The sequence below is a fragment of the Papaver somniferum genome, chromosome 4 (assembly GCF_003573695.1).
Source record: "Papaver somniferum cultivar HN1 chromosome 4, ASM357369v1, whole genome shotgun sequence".
Taxonomy (NCBI): domain Eukaryota; kingdom Viridiplantae; phylum Streptophyta; class Magnoliopsida; order Ranunculales; family Papaveraceae; genus Papaver; species Papaver somniferum.
In genome coordinates, this window is record NC_039361.1 from 7,462,706 (window position 1) to 7,485,206 (window position 22,501).

Below are 22,501 nucleotides of genomic sequence, written 5' to 3' on the forward strand. Positions count from 1 at the left end.
TGTTTATTGTATGTTGTTATTCATTGGCTAGTTAAATTAATTACATCGGAGACATTTCATGGACAATTAGATTACTAGAGCCACGCGCGGTACTGATCAATCGAATTTAACCACAAAATTCAAGAGAAATAGAAAAGAGAATAAGAAAATTCAAACACCCAGCACCATGCATTTTAATTCACCATCTGATTATAGCATAAATTGCAGAATAGTAGAAATTAAATCAGCCATCAGCATCCTCAACAACGTCATCACCGATTCACCTACTATGCCGTTATGCTCTCTCCGAGACCGAGAGACTCTCATCTCTCATCGTTCCTCGGTGAAAACAATCAGTTTCAAAGAAGCTTCGGAGGGAATTTAATTTGGGTAAGATGTTGCAGTTTGAGTTTTTATGCATGTGCTCTTGACCAAGAAGGGATTCTAGCTTCCAGAACAATACCAAAACCGGTAGGCAGAAATCTCATGCCTGTATACAGAAAACGGCCTTGTTTTTTTCCAAAGCATTCCATTTTTTTTTTTTTTTTTTTTTTAAAGCACTTTTGTAACATGGTGGTACTGCTGAAGTTGGTGGTATATTGGAGAAAATGGTCCGCTGGAACCAATGATTATGTGAAGGCACTACGGCCATTAACTTTTCTTTTTTTATTTATTTTAATCATCTGGTTTTTGTGAAGGTTTGAGTCTGGATGTATATATTGAACTGAGGTCTTAGATGAACAACCAAATCAAGTCTGCAGATTGTTTTACTTGTTTGTGTAGGGTAGCAAATGCGGATTTATTGGTTCGTATAAATACCCCTCACTCCTCAGTATCGGCAAAATGAATACAATTATGTTTAAAGTTTAATGTTTCATGGGGAATGGAAAAAAAAATGAAATGTTGGAGCAGACTAAACACACTTACAGGTACCTCAAAGATAAGGTGGTGGTTCATTTTTAAATTTAAGAGCATTCTGGTGATAAGTGTCTTAAAGATTTTGCTTAACAAAACTCGTGAATCGTTAGGGAATTCTTGTATTGTTATCTTGCTCGTCTTTGACATGATTTATATGCGGATGAATATTTAAAGAATTGTTGTATTGTTATTTTGCTGTCTTTGACATGATTTAAACGGGGATACCAAAGTTAACAAAGTGATACACCCATAATTTGCACACAAAATTGGTTAAAAAGACCAAAATCGATAATTCCTGGGTGAAATAGATATTTAGATTTTAAATGGACAAAAATGTAAAAATAGACAGGATGTAATCAGTTTCATCCTGCCCATTTTCAAATACTTTTTCTTATTTTTAATTTACACAGGATGTATCCAGTTTCATTCTTCCTATTTTTTAAAATTTGTTAAAATATATTTGTCTTGTATGTAATAGTATCAATCCCGCTATAATCGGTATCAGCTTGATAAACCATAGAAGTATGTTCAAGAAGTTATCCTGTGTAAATTTTGAATCAATATATAAAGATTTATTAATTTATCCCTACCTTTTTGATGGCTTACCTTTGCGTAAACGGCCATGTTATTTTTTGCCTCGTTGGTTCAAGGCTCAAGTTCTTTATTTGTGCCGACACAGTTGATAAGTAAGAAGTTAGATCAACATGCCGTAATAAATTTATCTTAATTCGGTACTCTTTATTTTGTGTTACAATTTTATCTACCATTCAATAAATTGGTAAAAGTTAACAAAATTTTCTCATCCTAAAAAATACAGAATTACGAGTAAAACAATAAAAGCGGAAGAGTAAGAAAATAAATTATATAAACCACCCTCGGAGTCATCGTCATCGTCAACATCATCTGCCATGCCGTTATCTGCTTTCTCCGGGAAGCTCACCGTTTCTCTGTTAAAACAATCAGTTTCAGCCAAAGGAGAAGTAGCAGTGTCAGCCAAATCATTATCGTCATCATCGTAATCATCGGTGTAATCACTTGTACTTAATTTTTTCTCCCCATCATCTTCCGAGAGTTTCATCCTTCTTTCACTGTTATTTGCATCAACAACAAAAACAGATTTTCTTGGGCCGGTTCTGCTAAGAGCCATTACTACCTAAAAAATAAATTCGGAACTGCAAAAGAAGGAAACAAAAATTATCGAAGAATTAAAAGACTCAATTTTAGAAGTGAGCAAGGACTCTTCTTATATAAACCCCCCAACTTTCCCAATTCTACTCAAATAAGAACCAGAAATATCACGAATCTTAAAAAAATTGTCCAGCAAAAGCAGGCCCCCGGTAACAACCGATGATGGAGATCCAGACCCAGAACTCATTGACGACGATGATTATAGCTAGTGAACACTTATGGTTCTCATCATATAGTGTTGCAGTTCTTCTGCGTAATTTGTCTCATCAGCACTAACACAGTAGTACAACAACGTTCTCCGTAGAATTTCAGAACTCGTAACTCTCAAATAATAAGATTATCAAGTTACACTCTTCAAAAGCCTTGTTGATCATCTGAATTAGGACTAAAGAAATTTTTTACAAAGAAGATAAGTTGAAACAGTTGAGAGTAAACAATGGTAAATTGCTAACCACTTCCCACTTGGAAGTATCTACTATCATAATCACATGGTGGGTGGAGTGGACTCCCTACCAGGCCACCACCACCAAGTTTGCCAGTTTTGAGGATGGATAGCTACAGCCTACCTCGCAGTACCTCTCAGTTTTGGTAAATATCTACTATAACCAAAAACACTCAATATTAGTGTTTACACATCATTGGAATGGCACAAATTTCTTCAAACCAATCACACAAGAAACGGCTTAAATCATTTGGTTTCCATGAAAGTTTGATCGGTTTATCCCCGAACTCAAAACACAAAAGTGACTAAAAGTAAAGGGATAAACTAGATTAGTTTTTAGTTTCTTTGTTAATCTAGTACATATGAATTAAGCGACAAGCAATACAAGCAAATGAAGTGTTGCAAACTCGAATCTAATGAACATTATGGTCATCTTAGTTAATAAATACATGGCTTTTCTTGTTATTGAATCGACTACGGCTATGTACCTTTTGGGAAAAGGAGAAGGTGTGAGATGTTGGAGCAAACTAAATACAACTATTCAGACATCCTAGACCAGGAGTTTTATGGGTGTAAATTGAAGTATTATAGTGTCTTTAAAGAAAAATTATGTTCTCAACTTTTAGCTTTAGAAGATAGATTTTACTGGTATTAGGAGATTTACGGTGAAGTATTTTGCTAGTTAGGAAAGATATTATTTTGTGTTAATACCCACTAAAATTTTTTGGGGTTTTCTCCTATTTAGTCTTAGAGCTTCTCCAATGGTTATTGTGTGTGCTTCCTATGTGGAAACACAAATAAGACATCCCGATGTGTTTTTCCTTAAAATTAGGGAGAAATTTTTTTTTCATCTCCAACGTTATTGCAAGTAACCTCTTCATTTAATTAGTATAATTTTTATTTTCCATAATTAAGAGTTTGCTAAAACTAAATGACCATTGGAGAATGTCAATTTAATTAATTAATGGTCAGTTAATATATTAAAGCCAATTTAATTAATTAAAAGCTGACTAGGATGGTTGACAATGTCAAGGGGAATGTCTAAAACTTGACATTCTCCTTGACATTGTCTACCCAAAGTCATCTATACATTGGTTTAAGACATCATGGTTGGAGAATTATTTTAGAAAAAATGGATGTGTATTTATGTGGATTTTGACATTTATCTCCACGACATGCCATTGGAGAAACTCTTAGAGAAACCATTTTGTAATCTCAAGCTTTTGATAATACAAAATCTTTATGATTCTCTATATTGTCGTTTCATGGCATCTGAGCTAGAAAATACTGAATATATTTTTAATTTTAAAATCAGAAATTTGTGTTGAAGATTAACACCATGATTGTTATAGCTAATTTAGCGATCACAACCACTAATACTAGTGGAGGGTTTCTATCGTCACAAGATCGACTGGGTCTTGCTAATACTCTTACCGATACCCAATGAGAATCCATTGTAAAAATGCTTAGAACTTCAAATAATGATTCGAAGGAGAAGATTTCTGGTAAATGGATACTTGTTACAGGGGCTTCACGACATATGACAGGAAGTAAAGAATTTTTATTTAAGACTCATGAAATAAGTTTTTCTTCCGTAAAGCTTCCGAATGGCACATACTCTCATGCTCAGTGGGAAGGCACAGTGGTGTTTGAAAATAATATGAAATTATTCCATGTTTTATTCGTTCCTGATCTCCACTGCAATTTGATTTCTTTAGCATGTTTAATTAAGGATTTAAAATATATTGTCACTTTAACTGATAAGTTATGTGTGATACAGGACCGTACTACGAGGATAGTGATTGGTGTGGATGCGGAACGAGACGGGGTCTATATCTTCCACAGTGGAACAATCATTACGGCAAATCAAGTTTTTGCTAAAGAAGATTATTGTTTGTGGCATAGACGTTTAGGTCATGCGTCTAATAAGGTTATTTCTTTACTTCCGGGTACGAATAAAGCTAATTGTCAGATTAATGAACCGTGTGATATTTTCTTTAGAGCTAAGCAAACTCGGACTACTTTTCCTGTTAGTGAGAATAAAGCTGATGATTTCTTCGATTTAATTCATTGTGATGTGTGGGTTCCTTATCGTGCTCCATCTTCTTGTGGTGCACATTATTTTCTTACCATTGTCGATGATTATTCTCATTGTGTTTGGGTTTATTTGATGGCACATAAAACTGAGGTGGTGCAGAATATTCAGAATTTTTGTGTCATGTGTAAGACGCAATTTGATAAACAAGTTAAGAAGGTGCCCAGTGATAATGGTACGGAATTTCTTCTATTAATTTCATTCTTTATTAAACAGGGTATAGAATTTCAAACTTCATGCGTGGACGCGCCTCAGCAAAATGGACGAGTTGAACGTAAACATCGTCATATACTGAATGTGGCGCGTGCTTTACGATTTCAAGCCAATTTACCTCTTCGGTTTTGGGGTGAATGTATCTTAACTGCTGCTTATATTATTAATAGCACGCCTACTCCCTTGCTCAATGGGAGAACTCCGTATGAATTGTTACATAAGAAGCCTCTTATTTATAATCTTATTCGGGTATTTGGATGTTTGTGCTATGAAAGTATTGTGCCTCATGACCTTAATAAGGTTAATCCACGAAGTCGGATATGTATTTTTGTTGGGTATCCTTTTGGAAAAAAAGGTTGGCGGTTGTTTGATTTGGAGACAAAACAATTTTTTGTATTTCGTGATGTAGTTTTCTTTGAAAATAAATTTCCTTACGTGGTTGTTTCTTCGGATAATAATGATGAAGGTACCAATAATAAATTTGGGGTGGATGACTGGTTAGTGATTTCGGCAGAACAATCCAGTATTTTAGCGCCTGACAGTCCTCGAACACCAGCCACTGTGAAACAGGGAAGTAAGGAGTGTGTGTCAGTAATACTGAATAGAGAAATCAAATCTACTAGTGTGTTAGCTGCGTCAGAAGACAGTACTCCACAGAGCAGCAGTTCAAGAGACGGTTCGTCTAATAATCCTTCATAGCACGTGACAGGTGGGAGTTCTCCACTGAGCTCGAAAAAGAAGTCACAGAAAGGGCAGGCATTTTGAACAAAACTGGCATCCAACAGTTAAACGGGACAGAAATTCTCGAGAAAGAAATAAGTGCAGGTGGGGTTTCATCCCCTAGAATGCTGATTGATAACGGTTGATGGTGTTTTTTAGCTTAGGGTTAAAATCGTAAAACTGTACAACTGACATGACGTCACTATGACCATTAGAACATTTATTGAATCAATCAGCATGCCTACGCAAGAATTACCGGGATACCTTTTTTTAATGGGTCATGTTCTACGGCAGAACCATTAACATCGACTGATATCATCTACCCAAACCCTAATTCTCATGCTACCGCGCCAAGGCATGCCAACTATGCCAGCCGCACCACAATGGAAAACCATGCCAGCCACATCTCCGCGCCAAGGCATGCCGACCATGCCAGCCACATCTCCGCGCCAAGGCATGCCGACCATGCCAGCCGCACCACTTTGCCAATGGAAAACCATGCCAGCCACATCTCTGCGCCAAGGCATTCCAACCATGCCAGCCGCACCACTATGCCGATGGAAAACCATGCAAGCCACATCTCCGCGCTAAGGCATGCCAACCATGCCATCCTCAACACTGTGCCGATGGAAAAACCATGCCAGCCACATCTCCGCGCCAAGGCATGCCAGCCGCACCACTGTGCCAACGGAAAACCCTGCCAGCCACGTCTACCGCGCCAAAGCATGCCAAACGCACCTTGCCTTGGCCCTCCATGCGCCAATGGCATGCCAAACCCTTGGCCCTCCATGCGCCAATGGCATGCCAAACCCTTGGCCCCACCATGCCAAGCCAACCGCACCTTGTCTTGGCCCCAACCATGCTAGCCGCACCATTTCTCCAATGGCATGCCAAACCCTTGGCCCCACCATGCCAAGCCAACGCACCTTTCCTTAGCCCCAACCATGCTAGCCGCACCATGCGCCAATAGAATGCCAAACTCTTGGCTCCACCATGCCAAGCCAACCACACCTTGCCTTGGACCCACCATGCTAAGCCGTCCTTGCCAAACCCTTGGCCCCACTATGCCAAGCCGTCCGCGCCATTTTGCCTTGGCCCCACCATGCCAAGACAATCGCACCTTTCCTTGGCCCCACCATGCCAAGCCGTCCGTTCCAAACCCTTGGCCCCACCATGCCAAGACGTCCGCGCCATTTTTTCCTAGGCCACCATGCCAAGAAAACCGCACCTTGCCTTAGCCCCACCATGCCGCGGCCTTCCCTATGCGGCTACCAAAAAAGAAGACGTGCGACGATCAACGACCACCCTTCAATTCTAGATGCAAATCCTAGCCGTCCAAGGTCGCCAAACAACGCATGGTGACCTTTGGCCCAAAACCCTAGTTTTGGCCACGCTAAACCGCGACAAGGCATGCCATGCCACATGTGCTAATGGCATGCCAACCACCTTGTCGCGCCACACCATGCCGGCCTTCCATATGCGGCTACTAAAAACGAAGGCGTGCGACGATCAACGGCCACCCTTCAATCCTAGATACAAATCCTAGCCGTCCAAGGTCGCCAAACAACGCATGGTAACCTTTGTCCCAAAACCCTAGTTTTGGCCACGCCAAACCGCGCCAAGGCATGCCATGCCACATGTGCTAATGGCATGCCAACCACCTTGTCGCGCCATGCCATGTCGGCCTTCCCTATGCGGCTACCAAAAACGAAGGCCTGCAACAATCAACAACCACTTTTTCATCTAAGGTGCAAATCTTAGCCGTCCAAGGTTACCACCTAACGCATGGAAACCTTTGGCCCTAGTTTGGTCGCGCCTAAACAAAGCCAAAACCCTAACTTTTGGCCGCGCCTAAACTTGGCCATATTAAAGCCATACTAATCATTCTTTCATGCCACTGGCTACCAAACGAAGGGTTGCAATAATCAACGGCTACCTTTCCTCGTAAGATGCAAAATCTCGACCGTCGAAGGTCACCCCCGAGCCGGCAAGTCTCCCAAGATCAACTTGCCAGACAACAACAACGTGCTACATGTTTTCCATGAAAACACTCGAGACATCAAAGCATGTCACAAACTGGGGAATGCTCATTGGGTATTGGTTTGGCGGTTTACAACATGCGGCGTACACTACGCCCGTTATATGAAAGTGTCATAAGGATGAGGCGGTTAGTAAATACATGAGTAATGGTGAAACGCTTTCTTTTATGGAACATCAATTCCAGGCGTTACCGGTTACCACCTCCTCCCATTTACTCACTCGTTTTCCATTTCTTAATGAGATCAGAGTACGTTTCATTTCGACTTGTATAAATAAGCATTACCTATTTCCATCGAACAACAAGTTCAGGTTAGGAGCATACAACACTCAGAAAACATTTGCTAGCTTTCCATTTGTTAGCTTTCCACTTTCTGATACAAGTCGTAGAAAACAACTATTCTGGTCTCAACACTTCCTTCGCTTCCCTCCCCAAAACCAACCCTTCTCCTTCACTTTGTGACCGAAGAAAATATGGAACGACCATTTCTTGGTTTAAATAAGGATTTGTACAGATTGATCTCTCGAATCTAAAGTACTCCTTTGAAGTACATTGTTTAGGGTTTAAATTCGTCTCTCATCCACACACCCGAAATTACCAAAATCAGCAGAAACCGTTTTCACCCTCAAACAATTGGCGACCACGGTGGGAGATTGATATTTCGGTCACGACGTCAGTTTTCAATCCTCGATCTCATACCTCGACCCAGACGTCAGGACAGTAGAATCAAACGATCATCTTAGGACTCGACCACTCAGCTACCAGGCAGCTCGATTACCAGTCGTAACATGACAAGGGACGACTGGGGACTTCCGATGGGTTAGAAGCAAACGATCCGACCAGAAATCGGCAGAACGACAAGGAATGACTGGGGACTTTCCATAGTCACGGTGATGTTTCCTAGTAAACTCAGTATTACATCCGGGAGATTCCTTTTTCACCAGAAGATCCTAAAAACCGAGTAAGTCTTGCTAGAAAAAATACATGGTCTACTACCTCAAGTCTTCACAGGGGGAATAAAAACCAATAGCCATATTTTCCCGTGCTTGATGCTTTCTACTACCGCACAACATTCACAATTCCATGACTCTCCCGGGGTACTCATGACACTTATGTTCATAACCAAAACATCATTATTCCAACACGATTCATTCTAAATAATGATTCAAAACCCTCAGGGTAACATTTGTCTACCAACCCAAAAATCCTGGAAATCAAAACCATAAACTAGGCGTTTCATTTTCCTTTCAAAAAAAAAAAAAAAAACCCTAAAATAAGAAGTTCAGAAGACAGAAATACGTTCAAGGAAAGTTTTTCAACAATGTCTTGCTCTTATTGGGGAAAGCCTCCTTCGTTCTTTGGAGAGCCTCCCTCTTCAACTTCAGCTTCCTGGACAACTTTTCGACTTTCGCTTCCTGCTTCTTCACCGTATCCGCGGAAGGACTTTCGACTGTTTCGGCCAGAAACTTTTCAACCTCAGAGAGACCTTCGACGAACCAAGGAACATTGAACTCGAAGTTTACACACACGTCACGATGAAACCTCCATCTCGAGACTACATCCTCAGAAACAATATGACTAGTCACGTTGCGCATGTCGTCAATCGAAGACAAAGCTTCCTCCACACGCTTAACCAACGCAAATCGACTAGTAATTTTCTGGTTTGTGGCGATATGTCCATAGCTTTCCCATATCTTGGTGTATAGTGCCGCATGTGTGGCACGCTAAATCCCCCGATTAACACATGATCTGGATGAGGAACCAGGTATGGAGGATTGAAAGTGGCGCCCGCGACTGCATCAGCGACCAGCAAGGGGTTCTTAACGACAATTGCACCTGCGGCCACTGTAGTACTCTCCATTTTCTGAGCCACAACGATGTTTTCATCTCGATCAACATCCATTTCAAGGTCACCCGGTGTGGCTGCCACAGTTGGAGACAAAGTTGTATCTCCGCCAGTCTCCATCTCAGAGCCATCTTCAGAAACGGCTTCTCCCTGTGATATCACGGATTAGATATTTTCCAAAGAGAAAGGGATATAGAAGAAAAAAACATGCGGGAGGCTCACTGATTCTCTTTCAGACTGACTAGAGGAAGATTCAACACTGCTGTCGGAAGAACTACTCTCTCCATCACTTGACTCTGAACTTTCATCCTTCTATGATTCCCCATCACCATGGATAGGCTCAGCACCGCCACCCTCCGTCTCGAGAAACGATGTTTTCTGACTAATTGCAAGTTTGGTAAAGGCGTTCACGCTGCTGAGACCCTACGCAAGATACAAAGATGAATACTCAGAAAAGAAACAAGGATATACGCGATCTAACTAAAATCAAGAGGAAAATCATACGTACCCGCATATTAGACGAACTGAAAGTCGGTAGGGCCGTCGAAACTGACTGGGAACCATCTGCACGACTTTTAGATCTTCGCTCCTTCACTTGGGGACTACTTGCATTCGGGCTAACGGATTTTCGCTTGGGAAAACAAGGAGTCCTCATCAGTGGATGCGCCGCTAAAACCGCAGGTTAAGGCTTACCACGACGGTTTTCTGCCACATCATTCGCGAATCCACGGAAAACGAGAAACTCATCCTGCCAAAATATGTTATATTTGGAGGTTGTTGGTGGATTTCGTTCCGCAAGCAGGAAAGAGAGATTTTTAGCCGACACAAGAATAGTAGCATCGAGAACAGTTGGCAACGAGACTTCTGGAACAATCGGCTGACGAACAAGTGGAACCCCTTGGTCAAAACCCATATGCCGAGCCTCCCTATCGATATTGTAAGAGACTGCTTTGCAATATCCTCGAAAGAAAGACGGCACATGACTGGGTGTGCATCTTCGCATGAACACCATCTCTCCAACACTCATATCCTCTTTATCAGAAGACAAAGACATGCTCGGAGCAGGAGAAAATGTACTGATCTGAGTTATGGACGCATGCACCAGAGCCCATTGAAGAAAATTGACCGTGTGCGAGTTGTCAAGGAATCCAACCAGGTTCGAACCAATCTTTGGGCGCCTATTCGAAGTACAACCAACGGTTTTTTAGCATACCTTTCGAAGTGCTCCCATAGCCAAGCTTGGAGAAAGAAGACATGAATATACGAATCCACTTTCGTGTATCCATTTGAAGCGCACATATCCGCGACCAGCTGATCCAACTGTGTGTACAGAGAACCAAGAAACAAGCCGTCAATAGGGAGAACGACACCTTTTGCTAATTTTATGAAAAACTTGATAGGTTCCTGTCTTATCTCCTTCTTACCCGAGCCGTCATCGAAAACATCTCTGGATAACCAAATATCCAAGAACGCCGCGACATGAAGCGTACTATTCTTCTAATTCGGCTCCAACTCATCAGGAAACCACTGAGACACCCACCAGCCATAGAAGCACCTCGTCTCGTTTTCTTTCCGAACGAATCCATTTTATTTCGGAACCATAACGGCGCACATTTCTTCTTCATCTGCAGACAATTTGACATCGAGATTTCCTATTACGGGAAGGTTCAGCAACACGGCCATGCTCTCTAAGGAGATAGTCATTTCACCCCACCTGCATATGGAAGTGAGTGTCTGGAAACCATCTGGAAATAAAAGCAACCAAGCCTGAAATATTTTTCCTAATTTGAAGCTCTGCGGAAGCCACGATAGCATCAATTATCTGCGCCTTGGTCAAACTGGCTTTTACCCATTCCTGGCTCATCATAAATCGCATCCATTTCTCAAAGGGACGCAACAGACACACAGAGATTTTAAAGTCAATATGAGAATCTTGATACTATTTCCTCTGAAGAAAAAACCTTATTACACCTCCTGGCCGAACCGACGTGCCTCTCCTTCACTTTCCGGACCAGTCAGAAGAATCAACACATACTTGGGATGATTTTCCTAATCGTGGAGGATGTTGTAAAGAACTCATCATCTATGTTTGGATTGGTATTGCCAACATCATTCGGTGCGGCAGAACTTTTCTAAAATGACATCCTTCGAAAATTCTTTCACGCTACTTCCACCTTCGAAATAACTACAATGGAATAATATGAAGATAAATTATTACGGAAAGTGCATGGAAATTATTTTATCAGACATAGGAGATCCATCCTGGACGCAAGACAATTTGTTTCAAAGTCATAATGCGCATAGGGAAAAATGGGGACTGATAGACCCTGCATCACCACCTCATGCCAAGGCCGTACCCTTCAGCGGGAAATTTGCGCCCGAGCGAGGAGGAGCGCCCCACCACGGGAACCATACACATGGCCACACCAGGAAAAGAGGAGTAAACCCTAGAAGCTAGGTTCTCAGGGAAGGGAATGACAATTACCAGCTCATGCATGCCTACTTTGCACGGTAGTTCAGGCGGCCAACAACACTACTGTACCTAAATGTTACTACAAGTTCGTGCAAAGCATACCTACGGCTAGGATTCATACCAACGCAGAAGCACAATATTTCTACAAGTTCATGAAAAGGTACGCCTACAGCTAGGGTTTGCACTAACACAAAAAAAACAACAAGAAAAGCAAGTTAAAGAGGAAGTGTTGGGAGACATACCTGGGATTCGCTCGTCCGCTTTACTGTTACCACACGGCCAGAATAAAAAAAATATAGGTGTGAAATAAAAGGAGAGGCCGACCCTCCTTTTATAGGCGTGATACTTGGGAGTTTGAATAAGGAAAGGACTTCCTATTTCATTCAAGTAAGGAAAAGAGGCAACCGGGTCCACGAAGACAAATCACCATGCCAAGACCGTCTGTGCTATTTCCTTGACCCCACCACGCCAAGTCGTCCGCCATGCTTTCCTCACCAGGACAACGCCATTGCGTTGGCCCCACCACATGCCAAGACGTCCGCGCATGCTTTGCCTCACCAAACCGCGCCTTACCTTGGCCCCACCATGCCAAGCCGTTCACGTCTTGACTTTCCGCACCAACACCAACAACTCGCAAGCCCGCATCATGATGTTCCCTAACCCAGCCAAGGTGATGCATTGCCATACTAAGCCGACGATCTTCATCTCACCACTTCACGGTCTACACCACGAATAGAATTTACGTAAGGCCGCCAAACACGAGGATCATGGACTCTTCTTACCTCTCAAAAAAGGTTAGTCGGACCTTCCTGACCATCTTTGCATGACTTTTCGTTTCGATTTTTATCCTTGCTTGTCACCATCTTATGCTTACCTCACAACAATGCTCTTGTTCCGAGCTAAGCATGGGACTTAATGTTGATGGTGGTTTTTATCTTAGGGTTAAAATCATAAAAATATACAACTGACATGACGTCACTATGACCATTAGCACATTTATTGAATCTATCAGCATGCCTACACAAGAATTACCGGGGTACCTTTTTTTTATGGGTCATGTTCCATGACAGAACTATTAACATTGAATGACATCATCTATGCCAAACCCTAATTCTCATGCTACCGCGCCAAGGCATGCCAACCATGCCAGCTGCACCACTGTGCCAATGGCAAACCATGTAAGCCACATCTCCACACCTAGGCATGCCAACCATGCCAGCCGCACCATTGTGCCAATGTCAAACCATGCCAACCATGCCAGTCGCAGCACTGTGTCGATGACAAACCATGCTAGCCACATCTCTGCACCAAGGCATGCCAACCATGCCAGCCGTACCACTGTGCCGATGGAAAACCATGCCACCCACATCTCCGCGCCAAGGCATGCCAAACATGCCAGCCGCACCACTGTGCGAATGGCAAACCATGCCAGCCACGTCTACCGCGCCAAAACATACCAGCCATGCTAGCCGCACCATGCGCCAATGGCATGCCAAACCCTTGGCCCCACCATGCCAAGCCAACCACACCTTGCCTTGGCCCCAACCATGCTAGCCGCACCATGCGCCAATGGCATGCCAAACCCTTGGCCCCACCATGACAAGCCAACCGCACCTTTCCTTGGCCCCAACAATGCTAGCCGCACCATGCGCCAATGGCATGCCAAACCCTTGGCCCACCATGCCAAGCCAACCGCACCTTGCCTTGGCCCAAACCATGCTAGCCGCACCATGTGCCAACGGCATGCCAACCACCTTTCCGCGCCATACCATGCTGGCCTTCCCTATGCGGCTACCAAAAACGAAGGCATGCAACAATCAACGACCACTTTTTCATCTAAGGTGCAGATCTTAGCCTTCCAAGGTTACCAGCTAATGCATGGAAACCTTTGGACCTAGTTTGGTCGCGCCTAAACAAAGACAAAACCCTAACTTTTGTCCGCGCCTAAATTAGGCCATATTAAAGGCATACTGACCATGCTTTCATGCCACTGGCTACCAAACGAAGGGTTACAATAATCAACGACTACCTTTCGTCTTAAGATGCAAAATCTCGACCGTCAAAGGTCACCACCGAACCGGCAAGTCTCCCAAGCTCAACTTTCCATACAACAACAACGTGCTACATGGTTTTCATGGAAACACTCGAGACATCAACGCATGTTACAAACTGGGGGGATGCTCATTGGGTATTGGTTTGGCGGTTTACAGCGTGCGGCGTACACTACGCCCGTTATAAGAAAGTTTCATAAGGATGAGGCGGTTAGTAAATACAGGGAGTAATGGTGAAACGCTTTATTTTATGGAACATCAATTCCAGGCGTTACCGGTTACCACCTCCTCCCGTTTACTCACCCGTTTTCCATTTCTTAATGAGACCAGAGTACGTTTCACTTCCACTTGTATGAATAGGCATTACCTATTTCCACTGAACAACAAGTTCAGGTCAGGAGCATACAACACTCAGAAAACATTTGCTAGGTTTCCATCTGTTAGCTTCCTACTTTCTGATACAAGTCGTAGAAAACAATTACTCTTCCAGAATCAACTATTCTGGTCTCAACACTTTCTTCGCTTCCCTCCCCAAAACCAACCCTTCTCCTTCACTTTGTGACCGATGCAAGTCTGGAATGACCATTTCTTGGTTTAGGCCGGATTTATACATATTAATCACTCGAATCTAAAGTACTCCCTTGTAGTACATTGTTTAGGATTTAAATTCGTTTCTCATCCACACACCCGAAATTACCAAAATCAGCAGAAACCTTTTTCACCCTCAAACAATAACTCACGTGGATATTTTGTGAGTAAGTCACATAATGAGAGAGTTTTAGCAAGTGGAGAAAGTAATAACGGGCTCTACACAGAACAAGACGAGACAACAACTTCTGTTTCACAAAAAATTATCTCACATGAAGTTACACAGACCGAGTCAGAAAGTGCTTCACATGGTAATATTCGGCCTTCTGACAACTTGTTATTAGAAGATATACTACCTACTACAGAAATTCATATACGTTTCAGTGATACTTCTGACACAGATGTTAGACGAAGTGTTCGGTCCCGTGTTCCTAATACTCGACTAAGGGATTATGTATGCAATACTATTGAAGCAATAGACCCTGGCTCCTCCATTCCTCATTCGTCAACGTCTTCAGGTACGCCTTATCGCATAATTAATTATGTGTCTTGTGCAAAATTTTATGCTAATCATACTCGTTTTTTGGCGGAAATTACTACTATTATAGAACTTACTAGTTATGCTGAAGTTGTTCGTCTTCCCGTTTGGCGTGTATCTATGTCTGAGGAAATCAGTGCTCTTGATAAGAATGACACGCTATCTGTTACGTATCTTCCTTCAAGGAAGAAATCTATTGGTTGTAAATGGGTTTACAAAATTAAATATAATTCTGATGGTACTGTCGAGCGGTATAAGGCTCGCTTGGTTGTTTTTGGTAATAGACAAGTTGAAGGGGTGGATTATCATGGAACATTTGCTCTCGTAGATAAAATGGTTTATGTCACAACATTTTTAGCTGTTGCAGTTGCTCGTGATTTGGAGTTCCACCAAATGGATGTTCACAATACCTTTCTACATGGGGATCTTGATGAGGAAGTATATATGCAACTTCCTCCTGGATATTCGACTAATCTCCTGATAAGGTGTGTCGACTCCATAAATATTTGTATGGTCTTCGTCAAGCTCCTCGTAATTGGTTTGCTAAGATTGCAGGTGCTCTTATGGCATTTTTGTTTGTACAGTCTTATGCTGACTACTCTCTATTTACCCTACGACGAGGTGAAAATTCTATTAACGTGCTTGTCTATGTTGATGATTTAATTATTGCTGGGAACAATTCCGCTGCTATTACTCATTTCAAAACATATTTAAGCCGTTGTTTTCATATGAAAGACTTGGGAAACCTCAAGTATTTTCTTGGATTGAAATATCTCGGGGAGCTGGTGGACTGTTTTTATCTCAAAGAAAATATACATTGGACATTTTGTCTGAGACTGTACTTCTTGGAGCCAAACCAGCTACTTCTCCCATTGATCAACATCATCGCTTAGCTCTTGATGATGACCCTCTGTATTTTCATTCATCCCAGTATCGTTGGCTTATCGGACGCTTGATTTATTTTACTATTACGCGTCCTGAATTGTTTTACTCGGTGCATGTATTGGCTCAATTTATGCAGTCCCCTCGGGTGTGTCATTGGGAAGCTGCTCTTCGATTTCTTCGTTATCTAAAGGGTCATCCTGGTCAAGGGATTATTTTACGCAAGGATAGTGCTCTTCAACTTACTGCTTATTGTGATTCTGATTGGGCCGCCTGCCATCTTAATCGTCGTTCACTTACTGGTTACTTTATTTGTGAAGTTGAAACAGTTGACACCCATCATGTGCAATTTTACGTGATGTTTGAAAAAAGTTCCCATGGGCAATTGGGCATGGTATTTCTTGTCGATGGGTGCTATACTGCTATAACTTACACAAAAGTAAATATCAAAGAAAATATCCTACTCGGAATCGAATCGGTGACGTGTTGACTTGTTTCACAGGTGTCGGTCAGTAGAGTCGGACACAAATTTCAAAATTTCGACCACTTTCCCATCTATCCTGTTCCCCCTTTTTGCTTCTCCGAAATTTGAAAAACATTCCCAATTTTTCTCCGCTCCTTCGTTTTACCATAAACCCTAGAACCCCAAAATCCTTCCTCACAAAATCCCTGAACCCCAAATCTCATCCAAATACAGAGAGATGATGAGAGGAACAGGAAGAGGAGGAAGAGGCGGAGGAGGAAGAAGACCAAAAATCGAACCAGCACCACCGCCACCACAACAACAACACAGACCATCAATTATCAGCTACAACACCAACCCTAGAGATTCCGATGCAAGTTTCTCAAGCATCAACAACGGAAATCACCGCCGCACTGGTTCCTCCACCGGTGGTCGCAACTATGATTTACCGATTAATGATAAACGATTTCAAAATCAAGCCCTAAAGCGCATAAATGCTTATCTCTTATCTCATTCAACTTCAATTTATCTCAAACCACCACTTCCTTCGGCTAAAGATATCACTGATTGTATTCGATTCCTCTTCCTTCGTCTCAGTTATACTGATTCGGCTTCGGATTTGACAGTCAAAATCGATGAAGATCTTCCAATTTTATTGGATTTTATGAGTTGTCCTTTTAAGATTACTAAATCGGCTTTGAAAGCACCAGGTACTCCTCATTCTTGGCCTAATTTATGTGCTGTGATTCATTGGTTGGTTGAAATTTGTGTTTATAGTGATCATGTTAATTCGTCGAATTCGACTTCGACATCCACTGGTATGAGATGTAATAAATTGCTTGATTATGCGTTGAGAAGTTATGAGCATTTTATTGCTGGTGATGATGATTTGGTTGATCAATTGGATAATGAGTTTAGAGAGAAATTGGAGTTGGAGAGAGGATCTGTTGAGAATACGGTGAAAGAATTGCAGGATGAGATTGTTTCTCTTGAGAGGAAAATTGAGGGGTTGAGGTCGAAGCCGTCGGCTAGAGACGCTCTTGAGAAGGAGAAAGCAATGTTGGAAGATGATGTTAAGAAATTTAATGTGATTATTAATGGGCTTAGTAGTGGAATTGAAACGTTGGAGAATGGAATTAAGGAAAAAGAGAAGGAATTGGAGGCCAAGTATGTAGAACATCGGAGAATTTGTGAGGAGAATGAGGAGTTGAAGAAGACTATTGATGCACAGACGGTGAATATGAGAGATGCAGATAGGATGAAGAGGGAGTTACACGCTGTTGAGAGAGATATTGCAGAGGCTGAGGAGGCTAAAAATATGTGGGAAGAGAAGTCGTGGGATCTTGACTCAAAGATTAGTTACACGTTCAAGGAGCTTGTGAATCTCTCTATCGAATGCAATCAGGCTATCAGGAGGTGACATTCTTATGCTATTTTAGATTGTTATTTATTTACCGAGATGCATTTACTTGAAATTTACTAATGAATTTTGCACTGACCCAAACCTCAGCAGATTTCAACTTCGTCACTGTCGTAAAGATTCTTAGGTGTTTATGTCTTTGGTATCTTCGCTAAAGTAACTGAAATCTGTTAACCCAATAGGCTGGTTAACATTTTTATGGTTCAATTGTGTCTGGATGAATACTTTCATATGATATAAGTTGCTCCTGAAACCTTGTGGAGCTATTATTTTCTATGCCCTGCATATTTGGGACCATAATTATGGTTGTCATTTTTTCGAAGTTTTAAGGGGTTGGTAAACATATTTAAGTTAATTTTTTGTTCATTCAGGCTCGAAGATTTAAATTGTGTACTCTTTTAGGTTAACTGTTCCACTTATAGTTAACTGTTACTCATGCTCTGAGTTCAGTATCTCTGCTTCACTAACTTTCTGGGTTCAATGGTTCAAGTAAGGTTGACTTTATACGTGATATGTGAATTAGCTAATTAGGGGAAATGTCAGATACTCTTACCTTCCTTGCAACTTTTTACCCCTTTCTATGTTTACCTCTCTCTGATATTTCCAATAGTTAGGAATTTGAGTTCATGACTGATATCATCCTAATATTTTTCAGGTTAAAGCTTGAAAATGAATTCCAGTATGTGCTAAATCCCAAAGGATCCACTCCTGCGGATGTCATGGGGATTGACTACAAAACTCTCAAAGTTGCACTCACTGCTTTAACGGACGACATTAAAAAGAACTCTGTTGCAAAGTTGGAGGAGCAGATTTCCCTGCAACAACAGTGGACTGAAAATTCTATGAAACTTGAGGCTAAAAGAATTCTCCTTGCAGAGCTTCAGTCCAAGATCGACGCGGTACGTGCTCTATGCCGCATGGCGTGCTTGTTCATTTTACTGCATATTTCTTCGTTATACCCAATAAGTTGTTAGTTGTCCCCTGGATGAGCTTCTATAACAACAACAACCAAGCCTTTAATCCCAAACAAGTTGGGTAGGCTAGAAATGAAACCCATGTCAAAGTTACTATGGGTTTCATTTCACAAGAGAACGGCTGAAATTCAGTCGTTGGCTCGCCACGCCTATCACGACCCCCCTCCTCTATCCTGGCTGGGGACAGGCTATGCAGAAAATACTACAAAGGCATAGTTCCAGATGGGCTTCTATCGCTGTAACTATTTTTCTTTGGCGGTTGATGAGATATCCGATTAGTACAGCTGACATGTTAAGTTGTCATTACAGCTGGAATCCCAGCTAAGCATGATGAAGAAGGAAACAGAAGAGTTCACGATGAAGTGTAATATGGAAGGTAAAAGAATGATAGAAGATTTTGAAAGAGAGACACATAATGTCGAGATTATGGAAAAAGAAGCTGAAGAATATGTGAAGGTATGTACTGACTACATTCTGACTCACGCTAAGGTAAAGACGCAATAAAAACTATTTCCTAATCATCTTAAATTTTTTGTCAGCAGCTCTCGAACTTGAAGTTAGAAGAAACTATTAAACAACAAGAAGAAGAAATCCAGGCATGTGCTCGTGAATTGCTGGCGCTTGTCGATTCTGTTTCAAAGTACAAAGAGTCTATGGAGTCGATAATTTCAGAAATGAAGACAGGTCTTTCTGAAACTGCTGAAGCTGTAGAAACTTCTTTCAGAGGTTCATTACCAGCTAATTTTGATACCTTCAGTGACCTAGTCAACCTACAATGACAAGGATATTGGGGCGTTCTGTAGCTTTAGGCACTAATTATTAGTTGAATAGTCAAGTCTGTATGGGTTAACATGCTTTTGTACAAGTTTTCTTTATGTTTTGGACCTCTGGACATGTCAACTTCTTTCCATCAAGCAGATGTCATTCCTGTTGCATTACATGATTGACTTCCCTCTTTTTAGCTTGTTCTCATGACAACGGGCAACTTATGGTGGATTGTGTTTTGGAACATTTTTTTTTTCTTTTTACGAGTTGCTTCTGATGACTGCTCTCAGACTTAAAAGACTGATATAGGTTGTGGGATTAGTCAACAGAATTGGCTGCTTAGCTTAGCCTTCTGACAAAACTACAATAGCTAAAAATGTTGTTGGGCAATTCAGGGACGGACTTTGGCGTAGTTCTACTCATCCCCTTGGGCCTCTTCTCGTGCTGTCGCACAACATAAGTTTCAAAAGGTGAAAACTACTGTCAAACCCATTTCTTTAAACTTTTCCACCCACAAACCCAGCGTCAAAAAATTTCACGCGCGCACCCATTTTAGGTAAAAAAATTATTTATAGACCCATAATTGTTAAAACCTCCGCTTTTCGTCTTTTTGATTCTTCAGATTTTTTTTCTCTGATCTCGGTGCAGAGAAACAGAAGTTACCGTACAACCGAACTAGTTAGGGTAACAAATTGATTTAGGGTTCTATATATTGCATGTTGTCCAAGAAAAACTCAAGATCTGTTTAATAAAGAGTGATTTTTGTGCTATTTTTAACTATTCTGAATCGTTGGAGAAGCAGGCATGTTTTCTCTTTAACTATTCTCCCTTTTTTATGATTTTTGTTTCATCCATATTGATGTCATCAATTTTATATCAATATTATATTTCTGGTTCGATTTTTGTGTTTTTAGGTTTTTGTTGATTTTTTTCTTTTTCTTATTTTTATGAATTTTAGTTCCTGGAAGGCGTTGCGTGGGGGCAAGTGATTTTGTTGGTAATTCAATTCTAAAGGGTTCAATTCAAGTGGTTCATAAGGGTGATCAATTTGGAAAAGACGGGATCTGTTGGTAATCTGAAATTGACGCCTTGCTAGAGTCACATTCCTTAATATTATTTGTTCCTGTGCTCGTGTTGGTGCTCTCTACGAAGGGAGAATGACTATTAAATAAATGGAATCCAGTTTCTTATTGGTTAATAAAGAGTGCCCTATTGGATGATGTACATGAAACTTGGAAGCATTTGTGATTCTTATATTTCCAGTAGAATTTATACGATGGTATTACATGGGGTACTATTTGAAGCCAATTTTGTTGTTCAGTGGAATGTGGGCAGCCAAATGAGGTTATCTTTTTGGTTTTATTAACAACTTGTTCACATGCAGGTTTGATCCATAATGGCCACAAATTGTTTGAATAATTGAGTTTGTGGATTGGTCGTCGCCTTAAATGGAACATTAAGTTTACTAGCATGAACAGATGCTAGAAGAAGCTAAAAGGTCACTAACTCCAATTGTACCTGACGTCAGCGAATGGGAAGCTCTGCTAAAGTCTTGCACAAATCCACTAGAAGTCTAAGATTGGGGAAATGTATCATGGTAATTTGTGATTTATTATTGCTGTATTTGTTTTGTATTTTACGGTGGAGTGTGCAATCATTAATTTTGAAGTTTTGACAATTAAATTCGCAGAATGCTCAAGATAATGAGTATCCAGACGGGGTGGGACCATCATTAGAATTTGTGATGACTTTTACTGACATAACAACTACTAGTTTCAGATGTCGGATGTTGAAATTAAAACTGGGAATCCTAAAACTTCACCGAATCATGAAGGAGTACAAGTCAGATGAGAAAATTGATGGCGGAATATACGAGTTTTCAGTCACGCTTTTGATCAAATTGCAATTTACTTGGATAAAACTTGAACTCAATTGTAAATAGTGGAATTTGTTTTACATTAGGAAAGTATTTTGTATTCGTATAGTTGAATAATCTGTTATGCATCTATGGAATTGGTTGCATAACCTATTATGCATCTACAAAATTTATTGCATAACTTGTTATGCAGTCCAGAAAACGGTTGCATAGCACGTTATGCATCAACTTTTTCGTCACTATTGAAACCAACAAAAATAAAGACCGCATTACTTGTCATGCACCTACAATAATATCTACATAACATGTTATGCAGTCGTGAAAATTGATGCATAACCTGTTATGCATCCGAAAATATGGCTGCATAATGCATTATGCATCGAGAAATTTGTTGCACAATCTTTTATGCATCGAGAAAATTGATGCATAACATGTTACGCATCCGAAAATATGTTTGCATAATGCATTATGCATCAATTTTTTTATGTACGCGCTAAAATCAACCAAAATAATGGCTGCATAATTTGTTATGCAGTCGAGAAAATGGTTGCATAATTCGTTATGCGTCTGCAGAATGTGTTATGCATCTTTTTTGGTGGCTGCTTCGAAATTTTTCCTAAAATGATGATCACCTCCGATTTTTTCGTGAAAAGCAAATATTTGATATTGTTGTTTGTACTCGTTGCGTAGCTTTCTTAAAAAGATTTTCAACGATATAAAATTTGTAAAATTTTAAGGCGCGGATTTTTAAATATGTTATATCCAAGTTGCGTTGCCAATTATACCCCTGATGCACAACTCGTCATGCGGATGCGTAATCCGTCATGCGGACATTTTTAATAATTTCATATAGTTATGGGTGTCACAGAAATAATTAAGGGTGTCAACGTACCTAAAATTGATTATGGACCTGACAATGAAAATATTTTTTTTTTTGAGCCTGCGCTTAATTTCCCCTTTCCAAAGCCTCTTTTCGACTCGTAATTGTCTTTCAGAACTTAACTTCTCTACTCCAAAAACTTCTCCTCCTCT

The 22,501-nt window shown here is 41.0% G+C and overlaps 1 protein-coding gene across 1 annotated transcript; it reads left to right on the top strand.

The window, feature by feature from the left end:
• The first annotated feature begins 16,545 nt into the window (after positions 1-16,545).
• Positions 16,546-19,789, top strand: LOC113274686 (kinetochore protein NDC80 homolog). The gene is made up of 4 exons (XM_026524081.1): positions 16,546-17,850; positions 18,510-18,753; positions 19,138-19,284; positions 19,371-19,789. The coding sequence occupies exons 1-4, from the start codon at positions 16,673-16,675 to the stop codon at positions 19,605-19,607; spliced, it is 1,806 nt and encodes a 601-aa protein (XP_026379866.1). The 5' UTR covers positions 16,546-16,672; the 3' UTR covers positions 19,608-19,789.
• The last annotated feature ends 2,712 nt before the right edge of the window (positions 19,790-22,501 follow it).